The sequence below is a fragment of the Marmota marmota genome, unplaced genomic scaffold (genome assembly GCF_001458135.2).
Source record: "Marmota marmota marmota unplaced genomic scaffold, marMar, whole genome shotgun sequence".
In the NCBI taxonomy this organism is placed as follows: Eukaryota; Metazoa; Chordata; class Mammalia; order Rodentia; family Sciuridae; genus Marmota; species Marmota marmota.
The window spans coordinates 8,987,290-9,008,943 of NW_025999999.1; the positions used below are offsets into that span (position 1 = coordinate 8,987,290).

Here is a 21,654-nt window from a genome sequence, read left to right on the forward strand (position 1 = left end):
AGGCAAGTTGGTCTCTCATCTCACTTTTCTCATCTGTAAAATGAGACTGAAAAGTGTCTCTGCCTATTAGGGTTTTAACATGAAGATTTAAATTTTCTTAAATGATTCTGCATAACTATTCAATAATCACTAGCTATTGTTAAGTAATTAACACTTTTACTTGAGTATCTTGCTCACATCATGGATTAAGTCTGAAGCCATGGGGTTACTAAATCAATACCTAGCCACCAAAGGGAAAACATCTGCAACTCTGATTCAAGTAGCCCATGCAATCAAACATTGTCAAGGCCTCTTTGCAAGAACAGAGAAAGTCAAAACTTGCTTCCTGCCTCCAAGGAACCTACCTGTTTCTAACATCAGTGAAAGGCCCCAAGTTGCTACAGCAAACTCAATGGAAAAGAAGCTGAGGTCGGTTTACTTCTCTGCCTCAAGCCTCTGGGCAGTGTTGCCTGGCAGTCTGGCTTGTTGATCCCCTGGGGTTGCTATGTAGAGCTTGTTGCTCAAGGTAATCACCCAGAGCAGCACCCTGCCAGTGGCCTCACCACCCAAAAAAGGGCTTTAGACGTGGCTAATAAAGCTGTAAAGGATGATCACAGATCCAGGAAAATTTGTTCCCTAGAGGAATAGGATATCAGCTACTTTTCAGTTGGCAATTCTTTGTCTTTTAAGTCACAAGCATTAAGTTTCTCCCTCTGAAATTCCAGTTCTCCCATTTGTGTTCTCTAAAGATGCCATTTTCTCTGGTAAATCACTGGGACTCTGGGTGCCTGGAATGGGGGAGAGGAGCCAGTCACCCCAGAGCCCATTTTCTATGTGGGCCTTTCCTTGCATTTCAGGGGTTTATTCTTCCAGCATTTTTGCCATCACCAGAGATCTCCTGAATCCCCTTTCCCTTCCCTTGGCGTAAAAGTCCTGTGCACTTTCTGTGGTCTGCTGAGCAGAATCTAGAGGTAACCTGGTCTTTTCTATTCTCCACATGGTGACCCACCTCCCAGTTCTATTGCATCAGTGCCTCGGCCTGTTTCCATCCCCGTTACAGCTCAGGCCCTCCCTGGATTGTTGCAGCAGACACAGGCTCTCTGATCTACTCGCCCCAGAACTTGTTCTTCTGTAATGCTCCAAACATAAATGCGACAAATGTAAATCAATGCCAGCTCTCAGCTTAGAGTCAAATGCTGACCCTCCTCCCTCTGTTACCAGAGTAAATGTTCCCAGGACTTCTGCATTATTAAGAAAAGCCAGAAATTTGGATTTTTTTGTTTCTTAGTTATTACATTTTACACATTAAAAAATTATAAAACATTACAATGTCTCTCGTTGACTCCTGGCCCCCAATTCCCTATAAGAGGCCACTGCAATTACCCACGTCTCTTGCAGGCTTTGATGCACACATGCTACCTTTTTAAAGGACATGGATGGTAGTCAATTTTTCAAAGTTGCTATAAAATTTTAAAACCCTGATGTAAAAAAAAAAAAGTCATTTTGTACCCGAGTGATAAACCACATAGGCATATGCCTTATGGCCCACTTGATTGAAAGTTCCGGAAGACAAGGAGCTTTGTCCAGCATCTCTTTCCGTACTTGGCCTGATGCCTTGCATACAGTTGTCACTCCATAAGCACACTGCCCACACAGGAAATATTTATTAAGTACCAATGCTGTGCCTAATGCTGAGTCTGTCACAGACTTTCAGGTGAACCAGGTGGGATGTAGGCAGCCTCAGGGGGAACAAGGAAACAGTTTGGCCTCAAGCCTTACACCAGACTCATCATCCGTCTGCAGGTATGGTGCCTGCCCACCTCTCATTTTCCATGGCCATCAAGTCCACAGAAAATGGACAGAAACAGCAGATCACCTTCATCTCATAGTCTGCTCATGCTGATAGCCCAACCTCCAACAAAGTGCTGAGACCAACATTCCTAAGCCAGCTGTCATTCCAGGGCCACAGTTTCTATTTCTTGCCCTCTACCAGGACAAGACAAGCCCGGACGTGACAGAACCACAGGCATAGGCAGAGCCTGCTGACTCTACCCGAGGCGCAGGGCAGGGCTGGGCTGGGCTGGGCTGGGCTGGGCTGGTTGCTCCACTGAGTAGAGACTTCAAGCTTCTTCACGTTGGGAGAAGATTCATTGCTCAGGCATTTTGGAATCTCCTGAGTTCGGTCTATTTGCTCACTTGCCTGCATTCACTGCTCCGCAGTCAGATGAGAACAGGCCCGTGTGCACTGGATACCTTCCCTGCTGATGGCCAAACACCATGGTGAGATTTTTCCAATCAAGAAAAGGTGGACACCACTGAGGACACCACCCCCATGCTCTGAGGCAGTGATTTCTGCAGCAACACAGGATACGTGACAAGTGTTTTTTTTTTTTTTTCTTGGTCACCAATCACCATCCCGTGGGAGGGTCATAAGCAATGTTCCTGGAACCACACTGTGACATCACCCCTTCTTCTCCCACTCAATAGAGTATCCTGGAATGCAAGTGGGTGGGAATGACCTTGCTCTAAGATTCACCTTCAATTCATTCTAATTATTGTGCTGTAGATAATCTTTCTTCTAAAACTTCTGTTATATTCCTTCTTTTCTTCACTTCAAGTTACCCATAGTGTGAGTTCTTATCTTCTGGGCTGGCAGGAAAATTATGTTGGTAGTAGCAGGATGAGGCAGGTTCTCCCTCTGGGAATCTGTGAAAACCCAGGTTAGTGCAACCCACTAAATATGGGCAGGGCCACTCTTCTCCAGAGACCAAGGCCTCTGCAGACATCCCAGGGTTCCAGCTTACACATCTGCATCCCTTCAAGGAAAGAGGCTTGTGGCTGTTTCCTTCCCAAGCTTCGGTCTGGGGCTCTAGGCTGAAGTTAGGAATCCTAGGCTGAGACTCTGTCCCTCTGAAGATACCACAAAGCCTCTCCACAGAAGTCCTGCCATCCTGCCACCTGCCACAGACTGTCAGGGAATACATTCCAGTCTGCAGGACCTGGGGTCCACTAATCTCCAACCAATCCCTCCCCAGGCTCCTGGCTTTCAGCAAACATGTGCCTGGCAGTCTACACAAAAACTTCCCAATTCAAACCAAACCTCCCTGAGGCAAGGCTGGCTTCCTACTGAGAAAGAAGAAATAAAATACAGGACAGACAGACCTAAGCTCAATACATTATCCTGCCACCTCATTTGTATTAGAATAAACTAATTATCTAGAAATTTCAGTGCAACACAAAAGCAGCGCTTGTCACAAATTGCTTGTGCTGTTCAGGAGAGCTTATGTAACACCTGCCATGTTGCGGCAGGAAAGTGGAGCTAAAACATGGAGGACATTCTGTCCTCACCCGGCCTCATTTCCTCCGTTCCCTGTCCTCAGAATGAAAAATGAAGACCCTCCAACCCAAGGGAGCAATTTCTAGCCAAGATTATCAAAATGGGTGCTGCCCAATGGTCCAATTAACTGCACCAAACCCTGTCATAAATGGAAATGAAAGCAAGGGCCTGCTGGGATAATTAGGCTATCCTGATTCATATGGAGGAGGTAGCAAAACCATTTCTATAAGGAAAGCTCTCTTTTCGCCTTAATTAGCACTCTCTTAAAAACGTTCTTGGGTTTTCACAGTTAAATGACAGGGGACAGTATCACTGAACCAGCACTGAATAGTGTCTGATCTGAGAAGTCTGAGTGGATAATATGGTGATTGTTTCTAAACAGATCACGGTCAATGGAGGGAAATTGAGGAACGAGAGACGGGTAAGCGAGAAGTGAAAGGCAGAGACCAGGTAAAGATACACACAAGAGTTTATTTGTCAGAGCTGACAAATAAAGGCCATCTCTCTGTAGGAGAGAGAGGCAACACAGGCTTGGGGTCTGGGATTTTTATAGGGCAGGCTCAGGAATCAGAGCGGAGCAGGTCCTCATGAGAGCAGTTAAGGTTTGGGTTGGTATGAGAGAGTGGTGAGCCTTTCTCAGAAGGCCCTTGGGAGGGAAAGCAAAACTGTTTCCTTAAAATGGTGGCTGTCACTTAAGATGGCCATCCAGATGCTAAGCAAGGACCTTATGGTCAGAACTATTAATATTCTGGGGGGTTTATGATCAGGCGCTTGTGGTAGCAAGTAGGGAACTCTGAGGGTTAAGCTCTTTGGGATGTTTATTCTGGCTGTTCGTTAACTCATAGCAGCCAGGCAGGTTGGTTCTAGGGCTGATGCCACTACCAGGACATGACTGGCCATCTTCTGTCCCTCTTAGAGGCAGGGGCTACTCTCCAGGGTAGAACGTTTTCCGTGTAAAGGTTCTCAAGATGAATGCAGGCTCATAGCACTCACACTAAAGAAAAACGGGGACAAGCAAAACCAGAAGTTGTTCTTTACCTGGTTGGAAAGTGATGAAACGTATTGATAATACAGTGTGGGTGAGCTTGTGGGCAAACAGTAAACTCATCAGTCATCGACACGCATGGTCATTGGATCGGTCTTTTCAATAGGTAATTTTCAACATCTATTCAAAGTTTTATATTATTATTATTATTATTATTTTAGTTACTGGAGATTGAGCTCTATCCCTGAGTCACATCCCCAGCCCTTTTAATTTTTGAGATATGGTCTTGCTATGTTGCCTAAGATGGTCTAGAACTTGTGATCCTTTGCCTCCGCCTCCCAAGCAGCTGGGATTACAGGTGTGCACCACTGTGTCCAGCTATTCAAAATTTTAAAATTCACATCCTTTCCTCAGGCAGTTCCTATAAAGTCCTTGCTTAGCATCTGGACGGCATTTCTGAGAAAGGCTCTCCACTCCCTCATACCAATCCAATCCTTAACCACCCACATTAGGACCTGCCCAGCTCTGATTCCTGAGCCTGCCCTATAAAAGTCCCAGAACCCAAGCCTGTTTTGCCTCTCTCCTAGAGAGAGATGGCCTTTATTTGTCAGCTCTGACAAATAAACTCTCATGTGTATCTCTGCCTGGTCTCTGTCTTTCAGTTTTCACTTACCTATCTCTTGTTCCGTGCTTTCCCTTCAGTTCCATTGCTAGAAATTTACCATAGAAAATATACTCACACTCAGGTGTGGTGGCACAGGCCTGTAATCCCAGCAGCTCGGGAGGCTGAGGCAGGAGGATAGCGAGTTCAAAGCCAGTCTCAGCAACTTAGTGAGGCACTAAGCAACTCAGACCTTGTCTTTAAATAAAATACAAAATAAGGCTGGAAATGTGGCTCAGTGGTCAAGTGCCCCTGAGTTCAATCCTCAGTACCCCCCACAAAATAGCAAATTATACTCACAAACGTATGTCAAGAAAAGAAAAATATACAAGGATGTTTCCTGCTGAACAGGTTGCAATAGCAATAAACTAGAAACAATTAATGTTTCTCAACAGGAGCCTAGTTAAATATACTTTGGGACAGCCATACATTTGAATTATGTCACCATTTAAAAGAATGTGGTTATTCTTGCACATAAAATGGGGAAAATTTCCAAGATGTAGTATTTAAAAAGCAAGGTGCATGTAAAATGCTGACACTTTTTCCCCTAGGATACACAAAATAATATGGTTTATTTTTCTAATTATATATACATATATATGCAAATACACACACACTCACAATCTTTGAAAAATATCTAGTACCTGGGAAGTAGTTGATCATTTCTCCCTTTCTTGGATGAAAAAATGTGTTATTTCTTTATAGAATGAAGCTGACTATGCATAAAAGTTGAATGACTCTATTTTCCAAAAATAGCCAGAGCAATATTCCCTATCCTGTATGTCCTTCAAGAACCTTGTTACTTTGCATCAGTAGGTAGAATTTACTCCCATCCTCTTGACCTGGTTGGGACTTTGTGACAGCCTTGACAATTAGAATGCTGTGAAGTGACACCGCATGGCTTTGGGCTATGCACAGAATGGCCATGCACCTTCCATCTGGCTCATGCTTTCTCATGCGTTGAGTGACACTTAAGTGGGTAATGTACATATGACTTAGAATAGCACCTGGCATAGCGTTAGGTGCTAGTGAATGCTTGGGTGATTATTTCACATAGGCAGCCCTTGTCTTTTTCTTTTTGTGGTGCTGGGGATTGAACCCAGGGCCTTGCACATGCTGGGCCAGTCTCCACCCTCATGCTCTCTTGGGATGCCTGTCCTGGAAACCCAGCCACGATGATGTGAGGAATCCCAAGCTAGCCCATGGTTCAGTAATTTGAGTATATTTAGTTGGTTCAAACATTACCACTGATTCCAGGACATTTCCATTAACCAAAAAGCAACTCCACCACTGAATTCCCTTCTTCCCTATGCCTGGAAACCACTCATCTATTTTTTATCTTAAGGATTTTCCCATTTCCTGGACTTTTCATATAAATGGGATCATACAATATATGGCCTTTTGTGTCTGGCTTTTTGCAATTAGCATGCCTTCAAGGTTCTTCATGCACAAAATGACCACACAGCGTCCATCTGCTCGTGCTGTCTGTATCAGAATTTCGTTCCTTTCCATGGTTGAATAATATACCACAGTGTGGATATCCCACCTCTTCTTTTGTTTTTGGCACCGGGGATTGAACCCAGGGGGTGCATAGCCACTGAGCCACATCCCCAGACCTTTTTATTTTGAGACAGAGTCTCATTAAGTTGCTCAGGGCCTAAGTCACTGAGGTTGGCTTTGAACGTGTGATCCTCCTGCCTCAGCCTCCTGAACTGCTGGGATTACAGGCATGTGTCACCACACCCAGCCTCTTTTAAGTACTTTGATTTATTTTTTAGTTGTAGATGGACATAATATCTTTATTTTTATTTATTTTTATGTGGTGCTCAGGATCAAACCCAGGGCCTCATGCATGCAAGACAATCTACCACTGAGCTACAACCCCAGCCCCTTTTAAGTACTTTTAAATCACCTAAGTATCAGATAATAAATAATGTATTCTCAAATGATAATGATACATACTTAAAATAATTCTTTCATTAAAATAGGCTCCCTAAGAGCAGTCCTCCTTTACAATTCAAATTTAATAAGGACCACTGGGGAGACCTACAGTAATAAAATAGCACTACTTCCAACCCAGACTTTCCAGTTCAGACTTCTTACCAAATCAGTCTGAATTAATGAGACATCATTTTACTGTCTCTATCTAAAACAAAATAAAAAAACACCCAAAACCGAAAACAAAAATAAAAAAAACCCCTAAAGCTATTATGTGGTCTTCAAAATGTCTCTCTTTATATTCCAAAATGAGAACCTATCATTTTACTTTGAAATACAGGGAGGGCCCTGAGCCTCTTCAGGAATTTGGGGTTTGATTTCGACTTCCTGTGAAATGGAATCTTGTGCTGTGCTGTCTTACTGTTTGTGTTTACTAATAAATACAGCAGAGGTTAACTGGTAATGCATTGCTCAAATTCAATAAAAATGGGCTGAATCTAAAAAACAATTCTGAATTATATGGAAGCCCACTGGCGTAGGAGTAGGGGCTCACACTGAGCCCCTCTACCAGTGGAACACCATGCAAACAAGAGCTCAGCCACAAAGCTTTGTTCAAAGGCACCCTCACGCCTCAAGATGGCCCCATTCTCCCCCCAGTGCCTACCATTGGCGGCTCCAGTGAGCTGCTTCAATCTTGAGTTTGCTATGGGAGTCACGTAAATTTAGTACAGAAACAATGAGACTTTTCTTTGGGAAAGCTTCTGTAGAAGCCACTTGTGGAAAAGAAACCACATTAGTAAGAAAGTGTAGATGTTTTCGCCAACAAAAAATTACCAGTTTGCTTGGTTTCAATCCTTGGCCCCGAGTCTTAAGTTCCTCATCACTGAATGGACCTCTTTCCACTTGGCTTTCTCTGGGCCAGTGTCCTGGCACACCATCAGAGAGGAAAATAATTACAAAGAAGTGTCTTATAGGGATGAGGAGTCCTGGTGGCTTACCAGATGGGGATAATCATGGATCTTCAAACAAATCCTTGACCAGACAGTAGTATTATTTGTCTTCTTGTCTACAGACTATATGTGAGTCCACGCCTCCCGAAACACGTGAACATAAAGATCTAGAGGTTCACTCAGTACCTCTCCTTTTCAGGGAGACCCTCTGCTGGCCTCACCACACAGGCAGTGGCCCCCATAGTTGGCCCCATCTTCCCGCATCTTCTCAGCTTTTCTATTGCTGTGGGAGAGGCTCATCTCATTCTTGGCTTACTCATAACTCAGGTTATATGAGTGGGTTGGGGAGTGGAAATAGCTGTATCACTTTTGTGCAGACGATGTTTGCTAATTGTAATAATACCACATATAGGCTAGTAGTTGATTATTATTTTTTCCATATTTTTTATTGGTGCATTATAATTATACACATTAATGTGATTTCTTGTTACATGTTCATATAGGTACATGATATAACAATATAATTTGGTCAATACTATTTTATTTTTACTATTATTTGAGATGGGGTCTTCCATGAGCCACCACACCTGGCTGTAGACCTGACATCTTACTTTTCAAAAGTCATAGGTGTATTACTTCAATAAACATTTCTAGTAATCTTTCTTTGGGTGTATATAATTATTCATGCATTTCCCAAATGTATCAGTGAACATGGTGTGCTCATACAAAAGCTGATCCTGAGGCAAAGGCTTCTATAGAGCAAGAAATTCATCTGAGAGGTCTACTGAACAGGAATTGGGAGAAGGAAGAGAGACAGGCAGGATCAGACTAGTGGGTATCAAATTGGCAGCTACTGTGGGTGCACGTTGCTTCATCCTGCAGAGCTCTGGAAGATACTATAGAACATGTGCTGTGACAACCTCTCACCTGAAGGCAAGGGAGCTGGGACATCTACACAGGAGGCTGCTCCCAGGGGATGTTGGTTCTGCACTCTTTAGTAGAAACAGCCTTCTAAGCTCTGGAGAAAGCCCCTAGGAAGGCAGACCCTGGCAGCTGGAAGTTCTCAAAGATGTGCCAGGTAATGCTTTCAGTGCTAGGGACAGTTGGAAACAAAAAGAGAACCTTGCCCTCATGCAACATTCCTTCTATCAGAGGGGCAGACCATAAACTGGGCAGGTAAGAAACATCTGGAGTGTGTGAGGCATCCACAAGCTGAGGAGGAGGGAGAACAAGTTGGCTACAATCAGCAAAGAAGGCTGCGGGTAGGCCTCACTGTGAAGGTGACACTCCAGCAAAGACCTGAAAGAGGGGAGAGGGCAGCACATCACATGATTATCTGGGCAAAGAACATTCTAGGCAGACAGAATGTCAAATGCCAAGGCCCTAAGGCAAGAGCACACCTGGGGTGTGAAAGCAGCCACACCTAACAGCTGAGCAGAGTGGCAGGGGCTCAGCAGGAGAGGCCAGGGGAAAGAGGCTTCCGGTCACTGGCACGCCTCAGGCTCCTACCTGGTGGGAGACCAAAAGTCACGGGGAGTGGGAGTGTCACAGGACCAAGGTTGCTACACTGAGGAGGCCATAAAGAGGGACAAGGGCAGAAGCAGGGAGGACAGAGAGGGGCAACTGCAACACTCCCAGGAGGTAGAGGTGGGAGAGAAGCCGTTGGAGTCCACAAACATTTTGAAGGTGGAGCCAAGATGATCTGCAGCAGATTGAATGTGGGGTGTGAGAAAGAAAGAAGCCAACAGACAGCCTGAGCAACCAGGAAAACTGCACAAGGGTCAGAGGGGAAGTGGGCAGCTGGGAGCCTGGATGTGCGTGGATTAAGCTTGTGGTGTCATCTCCACTCTGTCAGTAGGAGGCTGGATACAGAGGTCTGAGCATGAGGAGATGCATAGCACTGAGATAGTGTGACCCATGAAGCTGGCTGAGATCCCCAGTGCTATAAGCCAAACTGAGATGAGGTCTGGGACTGGCCCTGAGTCTTCAGGGAGATAGAGGCTGACCACTGAGAAGGTGCAGCCAGGGAGTGCGGTGTCCTGAAAGCCAAGTGCAGCAGGTACTTCTAGGAGGAGGGAATGATCAACTCTATGTCTTTGTATACATGTGCTATAGGTACAAATGACACATATGCAGAAACACACCATCGATGTAGGACACGCACACAGGGAGCTTTAGATCCAGGGTACTATATTATACAAACACATCTTTAACTCGATTTCCTTCTCACTAATCTGTCAGTAGTACCCTGTAGCAATTGTATCCATCTCATTTTAGCAGCTGCATAATATTTCATTGTATACATGGATTGTAATTAACTTTTATTCTATAAAGCTTTCCCCTAATCATAGAACTCTAGATTACCCTGTGACATGCGCCTGTGGATTCATCCTCTCACACTGTGTAGTTATCTCCTGGAGATGAACCCCTCGGCTGCTCTGTGCCAGGACATGCCCTTTTTCTGTTCTGATTCCAGACTCTCCTGGGAGGCTCCACTAATCGAAGATATATTCAATATGGAAATTCCACTGACTGAAGAACTGCTGGGAGTTCATTCCAGGAAGGGCCTATTCAGAGACCCTTCTGAGCATAGTCGAAACAAGACAGTTGTCTGTACAGCAATGTTAGAAGTCGGCAGAAGTGTGGGTCAAGCTGCAGGTACTAGCTCTCTGCCTGACAAATGCAGCTGAGGCGGACTTGTGAGGGTAGAGACCACTCCGTGTCCACAGAGGGCAGAACAGCTCTCCAGGCCTGCAGTATCTCCAGCTAAGCCACTGAGACTCTATTACGTCAAGAGCCAACACAGCAGATGAAGGCAGATGTGCCTTCTGCAAAATGACTGTAATTAACTCCAAATCTGTTTCTCCATGCTTTATTTTTGCTGGCTGGATTTGTCATTTTCTGTTAGAACAAGCTTACTACATGCCTCAGATGGTTTTTCTTTACCTTGTCATTCTGAGCAAAAGCATGACTCCATCACCTGTCTGGGCACACACCAGGAGTCTCTATCTTGATGGCGTCAGCACCTCTGGCACACTCAACAGCAACGTTGAAGATCACATCTACCCCTGCCAGGCTACTGACACCTCTGTCCCTTGCAGAGGCACTGAGGGACCATGTGTTTAGTCTTGCAACACTGGGAGTGCAGGGAATTGTTCTGTGACACCTTTTATTTAGAAGGGAAATAAGTGCTGAATACAGAGCCACACCTCGAACCCCTGCCTACTTCCATCTCTGGGGGAGTCGGTAAACAGCAGCAAAACTCAGGCCCCGCCACTGGTGCTGGAGCCTCAGAAAGCAGAGGTGAAGGGCTGTCATCCAGGAAGAACCCCTCCCTTGCCTGGTTCCTACCCACTGGGAGTGGCCACAGGGACATAGGTAACAGCCTGAAGGCTTGCCAAGCTTAGACCTGGTGATCTGGCCATAGGTTCCTGAGTTCTTGCAGTGCAGTGCAGTGCCTTTGACCCTGTGATGTCCCTTCACCAGGATAGGGCCTCAAGCCACAAACACACCAATTAAGGTGACAATACTGTTTCCTCCCCATTCTGCTCCTTGACTCATGCCCCATCCAGACAGGAAGTCAACAGGGAGGAATTTCTTATGTGAGGGGCTGAGATCAAAGTCACTGTACCCCAAAATCACAGCACATAGGAGGCAGCTACATCTCATTCCCCAAGTGACCATACTAAAGTAGGGTTAGGTTTATTATGAGGTAACTTCTTCCAGACATAAGCCCTGCATGATGTTTACAATTAGAACCTGGGGCGAATGTCACCTTGTCCTTCTGCTCCTCAGTCACTCCAAGGGCCTCTGCTCAGAACGCCATGTAGTAGTGGTCCATTGTGCTGATGATGTCACTCTGGTCCTCCAGCAGCTCCAGCACTTGCCGCAGCACGGCCTCACTCAGGCCCGGGTGAAGGCTCAGGTGCACACAGGCCAAGATATGCTGGAAGTGGCAGCCCTTCTCCATGTCTGCAGGCAAAAGGCAGGTGGCTAAGCTTCACTATGACCGTCAGGCCCTCCTCTGTCCTATCTGTAATATCTCCTCTGTCCTATCTGTAATATCTTATGCATTAGAATTATATAAGTATTGGATCATGACATAAAATGTATTTCTGAGACAAAGTCAAACTTCATCACTAAAAGTAAACCCACCCCAGTTTTCATACTTTGAAGACCCCGGCAGGGCCACACACACCCAGGACCAGGCATACTCCACTGCTCTACCACTCTATGTGGTTTTCATATGACAAAATGCTGTAGGCTGGAAGGTGCTCAAAGGTATTGTGGTTTTGGGAAAGTATGGCTTGACATTTGGTGCACCCTTGCACCCTGAGGCAAGCCATAGCACCCCAAGCTTCAGTTTTCTCACCTAGGGCTGGGGGACAAGGGACTTCACCTCTGAAGTTCTTACCAGTCCCAAGGTTCAGAGGCTGGTCCTGGGCTAACAAAGATGTACTAAATTGCGACCTCTAGTGGCTGCATCTACTCCTTAATCCTCCCAATTGGTTTAATGCTCTCCAGTTTCAGGCATGCACAGAACTGAACACCTACTGGGTGTGTGTAGCACTGAGCAGGGAGGAGCAAGTACAGCGTGGCTGATGGAGAGCTGACCCTGGAGCCCAGCAGACCTGAATGCAAATCCTGCATGTCAACTGTGGCAAAGTAGCTCACAAGAATAAAACCACCTACTTTACAGGGTGGTGTGGGGGTAAAAGGAGACCCACGTGCTTCTTAGCTAGGGAACAACCATGATTCTTCATCACTTTCATAACATGAGACCACAGCCCGCCCCCGACTATAGAAGCTTCAGCCCTTTCCCAGAAGCAAAGACTCATGGAGCTAATTGCAAAGATGGCGGGATGCGCTGCTGATGGAGGTGGAGGGACTCAGCACACCAGCTGCAGAGCAGAGAGCCCAAGCCAGGAATTTCACCAGCACTCAGCTTTTCACCTTAACTTTGAGGCCCAGGTGCTTTGGCTCAGGGCTGAGTTGATTCCCAGGTATACATGGGGCTCTGGGCAGTGCTTCTGACAGCTGTAGGCCTTAAGCCATTTCTCCAGTAGGTGGTTCTGTTGGAAGGGTGGTCTGGTAAGCTATTCCCAAAGTCACCTTCCAGTAACATAGGGATCATGCCTTATGCTCTTCTGTTTTTTCGGTACTGGAGATTGAACTCAGGGGCACTTGCCCACTGAGTCATATCCCCAGCCCAATTTTGTATTTTTATTTAGAGACATGGTCTCACTGAGTTGCTTAGTGCCTCAAATTGGCTGAGGCTGGCTTTGAACTCATAATCCTCCTGCCTCAGCCTCCCCAGCCACTGGGATCACAGCCACTACGCCCAGCTTAGACTCTTCTTTATATGAGATATTACTAGAAGAGAGATGAGTAGTAAAAGCCAGCAAGCAGTTCCCCAGGGGTTAGGACAACAGTAGGCAGCCCTGTATGGGACAACCCTCAGCCACAGCAGGCTTTTCTGCAAGGTGCTTGCTGGGGGCCATGGTTGTCTTGGGGGCATTGAACTGATTTTATTTATTGATTTATCTTTGCAAGGTTAATGATCAACCCCAGGATCTCATGTGTGCTAGGCAAGTGCTCTACCACTGAACTACATCCCTGGCCCTTATTATTTTAAGAAGGGTCTTGCTTAGTTGCTGAGGGTCTGGCTAAGTTGTCCAGGCCGGCCTCAAACTCAAGATCTTCCTGCCTCAGCCTCCCAAGCTGCTGGGAAACATTGCTCATCTTTAAAAAAACCTCATCAATCCTTTGATGAGAAACACATCAGTGACTGAAGAGTTCAAGTCTGTCTATCAGTCACCCTGATAAGGAAAACCCTAAGCTCTTATTTTATATGAAAGGCCAGAAGTGAACTGAAGGCCCAGGAGGAATGGTGAAATAAATGGCTGACTCTCTCTAGATATATGATGGAATACTGCAGTTAAGACTGTGGCACTTTCACATGTGCCCTGCTGATGACAAAGGACCTCTAGAAGCCAATGTTAGAAGTAAAATACAAGGTGCAGGGCAAGGTATTTTATAGGCTAAGCTTTACTTGTGTTTTTAAAAGAGGATCAACTATACAAGTATGTTTGTAGGTGCACCTAATATCTCTAGGATATATAAAAATTAGTTAACAACCATGCCTTTGCAGAGGGAAAAGCAAAGCCTAGGCTCCCTGCTGGGAGGGATCTCTGATTTCTGAGTGTATTTTTTGCACTGCTTGATTTTTTAATGTTGCACATACCCTATTATTCAGAATAATTTCTACTGCCATAGGTGATAACATTATGAAGAAGAGTGACTGCAGCAGATACAAGATAGTCCTAAGAGGCCTCTCACTGGCTTTGCTACCTAGGGTCTGGAATTTAGCTTCTGAGAGTTTATTAGTGCCAGGTGACTGGTCTGTGGCTTTTAGAGGCTCCCAGGTACAGACTGGGTTGCAGAGCCTGTCCATCTTGATGCCCATGTTCAGAGGTGGGAGCTGGTCCCTCAGGGCCACCTAGGACATTAGGTCCTTTTAAGGGATGAAGAGTGGATTTCTTTCCTTTGCTTCACCAGGCTGCAGGTTTTAACCCATCTGTTCCTAATGTAGGAAAGGAATCTTGGGAGCACCTCCCTCTCCTCCTAGTTGAGGAATCCCAAGGACACTGCTCTCAAATGGTCCCTAGGTATGAAAAACAGACTTCTCTTCAACAAAAGGATACCTGTTCTTATTGTTCCAAAAAAAGTGAACTCACTGACTGCATTAAAATCACAGATTGCTTTCAGTTTATTTTAAGACCTGTTGTCATACCACTCTGGGGTCTGACCTCATCAGGTCCTAAATACCAGGGCGGAAGACCTGGCCCTACCCCACCCGCTGAGTCAGCCTGGACCCGGTCCAGGCCCAGGGATGCCTGGGACGAAAGGCCTGGAAGTGGACTTCTATGGCAAGCAAGGAGGCAGGACTGGGGACCTCAGGTCACTTATAAATCCCTCCTAGCATCACGTGTTGAACTAGGTCAACATTCATTATTAGCATACGTTTGTACAAGTCACCTTGAAGACTGACCATTTTGTATAGGACTAATGCTGCCTTCTCTAACCAGGAAAAGATCATGTTTGTCGTCAGACTAGTTACAGTTTGAAAGTCTAACCACTAGGGGATGACCTAACTCCACTGAAACTATTTTCTAAACCATTTCTTTTGCAAACTTTTGGTTTCCAGAATGACAGAATCACATCATTCTAAACTAAAAAAAATTAAAAAACAAAAACTGTAGTGTCTAGAATCATTCCTCCCGACACTGAAAGGCTTGATGTTAGGAGTAAGTAAAATGTCAGGTTTATATTCAAAGACAAGGAGGATGAATGGAACAAGAAATGCAACTCAGAAAAAATATGAGAACCTGCGCTGTTGAGAGCCACAGCCGAAGGGGCCCCAGCAAACTTCCAGCTGCAGGCTGATGATTGGCTCACAGCGGCCCCAGCAACATCTAGCTGATTGGCTCCTCTGCGGTGATGCTCATTGGGCTGTTTCCCTGCCCTTTCAGACCATGGAGCTGCTCATTGGGGGACTTTTTTGGCTCCGCCCACGTGACCCAGCCAACCGGCCTCAAGAGCAGGAGGATTGTGGGAGGTGGGGAGAAGCTTGTGTGGGAGAGAGAGGCTTGTGGAAAGCTGGTGGTGGCAGTTGAGGCTCTGAGGGTTTTTCCTGAGAGGCTGTTTTGTTTGGCGTGTGTGGTTCTAAAAATAAAGTTAGTTTCTTTTGACAAGTGGCTCCTGATTGTGCCCAGCCAGACTGCGGCACTGCGCGACATCACAAAATCCTGGTGTCCTGGAGACCTGGCTTACCTTGCAAAACCGTCTGAGCCGCTTAACTTGCAAAACCGTCTGAGCCGCTTACCTATTGAGCCTCAACCCTTCCCCTACAGAATGAGAATCCCCAGGGGTTGGACCTGGGCACTGCGCCTTTAAAAGAGCCCCAAGGTTGAAACTTTTTACATGGATCCAAGGTCTGAACAACTGTGCTAGCCCAGTACTCATGTTAGAGGGGACGAAACTAAGGCTCAGAGAGAATGGATGCCTTGACTGTCACCTTTCAAAGTCACTGCTGGGAACAATCCCAGTCTTCTGACTCTCTGTCCAATGCCCTCTGGGAGGGAGCAGTCCCTTCCAGGGCACCTGCGCGTCACCTGCACACTATGCCACTTACGACTGGGTTTCTGGCAGTCTTCCTGAATGATCCGGTGAATCTTTTTGTGCAGGTCTTTGTCTTCTCTAGTTACCTATATAGGAAAGATAGTTCAGGAAAAAATGTTCTTACATAGCACAGCAGTTGTGACATCCAGACTCCCAAATAAGTATGCAGGATAGTTTCTAAAGATTCCACCCCCATCAGCTTCCCTACACTAATGATGTGACTTTTGGTACCTGGCCTAGTGTCAAACCAGTTTTGTTCCTCAGCAGCTCACTGCTCAGGAGGTGGCCCTGAGGACATGCCCTTAGAGTGGGTTCACTGGGGCCACGATGGAAAGGAAAACTGGAATTCTGTGTTTTTAAAGGGCTACTTACTAACTGAACACTTATATTCATAGCATCTCTCTTATTTGTTATATTTTTGAGGGGGGCACCATAATCAGAGTCTCTGATCTCCACCTAGGACTCCTTGCTCTGGGCCCGGACTCCTAACCAAAGGGGAAAACAAAAGAAGAAAACAACTGCCAGGAACAGAGCAAATCTAGCCTACCACTGACACACTGTCTGCTCTCAAAGGCAGACATCACCAGGCTTCTTTTCAACCAGTCCAGGGAAAGGGGGAAGCTGTAACTAAATAGGGCTTCACTTTCATGTTCAACAGCAAACCTAATAACAACAACAACCACCGGTGAAGAAAAGGACGACAAAAGAGGAAGAAATGATGGGGAAAGAGGAAGAAATGATGGGGAAAGAGGGAGAGAGGGGAGAGGAGAGAAAAAAACACAGACGGGGAAAAAAGAAAGAAAGTGTGCAGAGAGGTAAGTTTCCACTGCAGAAAGCCCCCTATGCCTGTGGGCCTGACTTAGCGTCCCTCAGTTCCCAAGGTGATTGTGATGGCTAAATATGGTCATGTAAGCCCATGGGCTGGGCTGGACAAGAAGTACTGACATGACAATGATAACCGTTTTCCTCAGGCTGGGCCCTGGGAGAAAGGAAACCTTCCCACACACAATGAGTGGAAGAGGAGGGGCGGTGTCAGAGAAGGGGACAAGGGACCTGCTCTTGCTCCATCGCCCCATTCTAACTCACAATGATTCATAGGAGGAAGTGCCCCAGCCAGGCAACACCTCAGCCTGGGCGGTAGCCTATGGCTCTGTTGTTCCCCAGGAATGGCTGCTCACTACAGATCCTGACAGAGCCCCAGAGCCCCAGAGCCCCAGAGCCCCAGGAACATGTGTCTCAGAGGGGGTTTGACCTGAGCTGCCGGCCTGGTGGGACAACCTCTAGCCAACTCCCCGGTGCCTACCCATCCCAGCCCACCCTCTCCCACAGGTGGATCAACTCTACCAGAAGCAGCACTGAAAACCAGTCTTGATTTTTAAAACCCTCTGAAATGGGGAATCGGTAGAATAAATCAACATCAGGAAACATGCTACTGAGGAAACCTTCCACTCAGGAATTTCACTCATAAGTAATGACACTCATCTATCTCTAGGAGACTCACACTTTCTGGAAGCCACATCTATGCTGACAACATCAGTGGCCCTCAGAAGGCCCATTTTCAGCTGGGCTCCTCCAACACTAAGGGCATACAGCAAGAGGAGGCCTTTTATATCAGGGAGGGAAACCAGGAAGCAGCCATTTGTATATTTCTTGGAGGTCAACTGGCACAGCCTTTAGGGAGGCCAATGGGATTGTGTCACCCAGAAGCTTAAATGCTCATGTCCTTTGCTCCTGGAACTCTTCCTTCAGGAGTTAATTGTACAGAAATATAGACATGAGATCACAGGGACAGCTGTGCAGAAAGGGCCACAGCAGCACTCTCTGTAACAGCAAAAGTTGGAAACACGATAAATGTTCCCTTACAAAGGTATGGACAAAAAAATTATATCAAGTACCCAAGCATGGAATATCATCAGGGTGTCAGAAAGAATGACGTAGATTCCCAATAATGTGGAAAGGTGTCTGCGAGATGCTATTTTGGTACCAAAAAAGTTGCTGAGCATTATGAGAGCAGTAGTTCTCAACTGTCCCAGAGGACATTTGGCAATGAGTGGAGGCATTTTTGGTTGTCATAATGGGGGAGGTGTCATTGGCAATGAGTGAGGGAAGATCAGGGATGCAGCTAACCATCCCATCATGCACAGGCTAGTCCCCACGGCAATCACTGGACCCACTTAGTGTTGAGGGTGAGAATTCCTGATTTAGAAGATGATTACTATTTTTTTTTTTTTTTTTTTTGGTACAGTGGAAGAGCTACAGGAGTGTATTAGTGCATCTGTAAATGTACAGGTGAACCTCCAGAAGGATGTATGGCTGTAAGAGGTAGCTCAGGGAAAGGTAAGGATCAACATTTACTCCTGACTTAATATACCTCCTTCATGATTTTTTTAAAAAACAATAAGCAGGTATTCATAATTAATAAATATATTAATAATTGAAACTATGATGGAAAAATTAAAATTGTGGGTCTCTTACATGGTATAGGTTATTAAAATCACCACTTTTCTGGAAAACAAGTCCTTTTTCCTGTAGCAGCTGAATAGCATTCTTAAATACACTATGAATTGCCTTGGAAGGGGTGTCATTCTTAAACTCCACCTGTATAAATAGGGGAAAAAAAAAAAAAAGAAGAAGAAAAGAAGTAAGGCACTTTCAGGCACCTAAAAGCAACTTCCCAGACCAACTGGTTTGTGAATTTGCCCAACAGGTTTTTAATCTGCTGAGTCAAGATCAAGGCATGTACCAGCCTAGCAGGAGGGCTAGAAGTTTGCTTTGGCAGGATCATGCTTGATAACTGCTGTATATTTCAGCTGTGATTTGTTTAATTCGGTGATATGGAGTGGAAGACCAGGAAGATACTCTTGCTGTTGGCTGGTCTTTTGTATACACACTGGCTCTTTCCTTCCACAAGACCAACTGGCAGAAATCAAGCATTGGAGGCCTGGGAGAGTAAAAGCACGGCTTCAGCTGTGAAGCAGGAGGACTCATCTGAAATGGCTCTCGGTAAATATAAACAATATGTGATGCTTCCTTTCCAAAAACTTTGCCTCAGCTGACCCAGGGGATTTTTTTCCAGCCTGGTTTGAAGACATCAGTCTCAAGGGCAAGGCCTCTCTACTCGTCCCTTCTACAAGCCAGCAGTTCTTCTGGACAGGAATCTGTGTCTTTCTTGTCATTTTTGAAAGAGCAATGACAGACTCATCCGATTCAGGAAATGGAAATGGCTCCCAGACTCAAAAGTTGGCTGGCTGCATGTGCTGAGCCTCAGGCTCCAGCCAGGAACTGGGCGGCTCCCTGAAATCTAGCTTCTCTTCACTCCCAAACCAACTCAGTGTTCATCTGGCTGTCAAAGATACAATGGTTTTGCCAGACATGGTGCTGCACACCTGCAATCCCAGCCACTCGGGGCTGAGGCAGGGGAATCCAAGTTCAAGGCCAGCCTGGGAAACTTAGCTTAAAAAAAGGGGGTACAGTGGGGTAGGTGAGGATGTAGCTCAGTGGTAGAGCGCTTGCCTAGTCCACAGAGGTCCTGGGCCCAATCCCCAGCGCCATGGGGTAAAAAATGGTTTTGGAAGGTCTGCCTATCATGTTTCTGGATTTGCTAAGGGCCACAAAGGAAAAAACAGAAAGGGGGAAAATGCTCTAACCTCTCTCCCACCTCTCAGCTAGGGCACCATCACAGTGACTTTTTGTTAAGCTTTTGTTTGTATGAGGAGGGAAAGTGCCAAAGCTCTCAGGTTTCACCATCATTGTAAGCATCTTTAGTCTCCTGGGGATCTATTAAATGGAATTCAATTTAATGACACTGACCTTCCCAACCAGAGCAATGTGATGGACTAATTCATAATTAATGGAAAAAAATCGCTTCCAAAGACAAATAAATACGATGCCACAGCCATTCCATTTCAAACATACAGCGTTGGGCAGGCATGATTTTCTGCTCTAAGCTTTTTGAGAACGGTAGAACACGCAAATGTCCCCACAGATCATTTTGAATGGAGGAGTCTTCAGTCCTCAAAGAGTGCTTAAGTCTCTGTACTTAATTACAACTACCACAGAAGAGCCAGCTTCAAGTGAAGAATGTGGGCTTTGCTGAGCCTTAAAGTTTCCTTGCAAATATGCTGATAGTCATTAAAAGTCCTAGGAGGTTAATTTGGCTTTGAGCCTCCTCTGAATGATTAAATGGGAAGAAGGTCAATCTCGCTGTCAGGAGACAGCTGGAAAGCTGCAACTGTTTAGAAGCAACCTTGGCAAAGAACAAAGCACCCAGCCGTGACCCTCCCCACCTGGGTGCTTTCTGAAATGATATCCCTCATCTCTCTGCATGAAATCCTGGGTCACTGGGCACACAAGCATGGAGGTAATTAGGTGCATGAACAAAATCGAGAAGCAGCGGTCATGCCTAGGAGGTCGGGATGGTGACCTGGTTGGTGTCTATTCCACCAGAATCCTGAAGAAAAGCTTTGGTTACTTAGCAAAAGTGTGTTCTCAGCAGCCCTGTTGGCAATGGGAGGACTGGAAAACATGTTAGTCCAGAAGGGAGGAGACTGGTTAAATACATAAACCAATCTTCCAGGAGAGGTAACAAGATTATTACACAGGGGCAGATCAGGATGTCCTACTAGGAAAGGAACTGCAAGAACTGCTCAGTGAAAAGAGAGGTCAATTATATACTGCCATATGAGGGAAAAAGGAGAGAGAGACTCGACTACCTACAGTTTATATATTCATCAACTATATTTAGGAGGACATGCAGGAGACTGGCCATGGGGCTTGTCTCTGGGGACAGGGACAAGGTGAGAGGGAGGATGGGAAGGAATCTACTTTTACTTTACTACCTTCTGAGACCACTTGACTTTTTAACAACCATTCATTCATTCCTTGTATCAACAAATAATCACTGAGAATCTGCTTCATCCAGCCCTGTTCTAGGGCCTGGGTAGAGGGCACCCACACAATGCTAGAGATAAAAATCAAAATGAAAAACTTTAAGAGGGAGAAGGTATTTCATTCCATGGAGGGCAAACAAATGCAGTGACATCATAATGTCACAGATCTGAATGTAACAGGGTGGGACAAGTGGTGGTCAGGGCAGATGGCTTGGGGGACCAAGGTGATATTTAAACTGAGATCATTCATTTATTTAAAAGTAAATAAATATGAGTCATGTCACAATGAAAACAAACCTAAGAATAGTAATAAAAGGGAAAGCCTAAAACAAGTCTCCAATAATTCAAACACACACCAAACAATCAAACAAGTTCATCTGTTATACTAAAAGTGAAAAAACAGGGACAGATCTCTCCAAGAGCATTACTTTAGCATTCCCTGAAATTTTTACTTATAAACCAACTGAATACAACTTTGTCTTTATTTAAAACTCCTAAAACATGTCAGATCAACCTTATTTTTGACATGCCAAAAAATCCGGGTTCAAGTTCAAGAATCATCTTGCTGATCGATAAGTAATTCTGGGGTTGTGGCTCAGTGGTAGAGCACTCACCTTGCAAGTGCAAGGCCCTAAGTTTGATCCTCAGCATCACATAAAAATAAATAAAATAAAGGTATTGTGTCCAACTACAACTAAAAAATAAATATTAAAAAAAAAAGTAATTCTGGATGC

The 21,654-nt window shown here is 45.4% G+C and overlaps 1 protein-coding gene across 7 annotated transcripts in view; it reads right to left on the bottom strand.

Annotated features, from left to right (window-relative positions):
* Positions 1-2,354: 2,354 nt before the first annotated feature.
* Positions 2,355-21,654, bottom strand: part of Stn1 (STN1 subunit of CST complex) — a 42,742-nt gene continuing 23,442 nt past the window's right edge. For 5 of the 7 annotated variants that reach the window (XM_048807279.1, XM_015494750.2, XM_048807277.1 and 2 more), the window contains 3 exons: positions 18,507-18,629; positions 16,045-16,117; positions 8,669-11,822 (listed from right to left, as the gene is read on the bottom strand). In XM_048807279.1, the coding sequence (XP_048663236.1) occupies positions 11,665-11,822; positions 16,045-16,117; positions 18,507-18,629 (354 nt within the window). In that variant the 3' untranslated portion in view covers positions 8,669-11,664. Of the gene's footprint in view, positions 2,686-8,270; positions 11,823-16,044; positions 16,118-18,506; positions 18,630-21,654 lie in introns of those variants that run through there. The other 2 variants (XM_048807278.1, XM_015494751.2) reach the window with 2 other exon arrangements.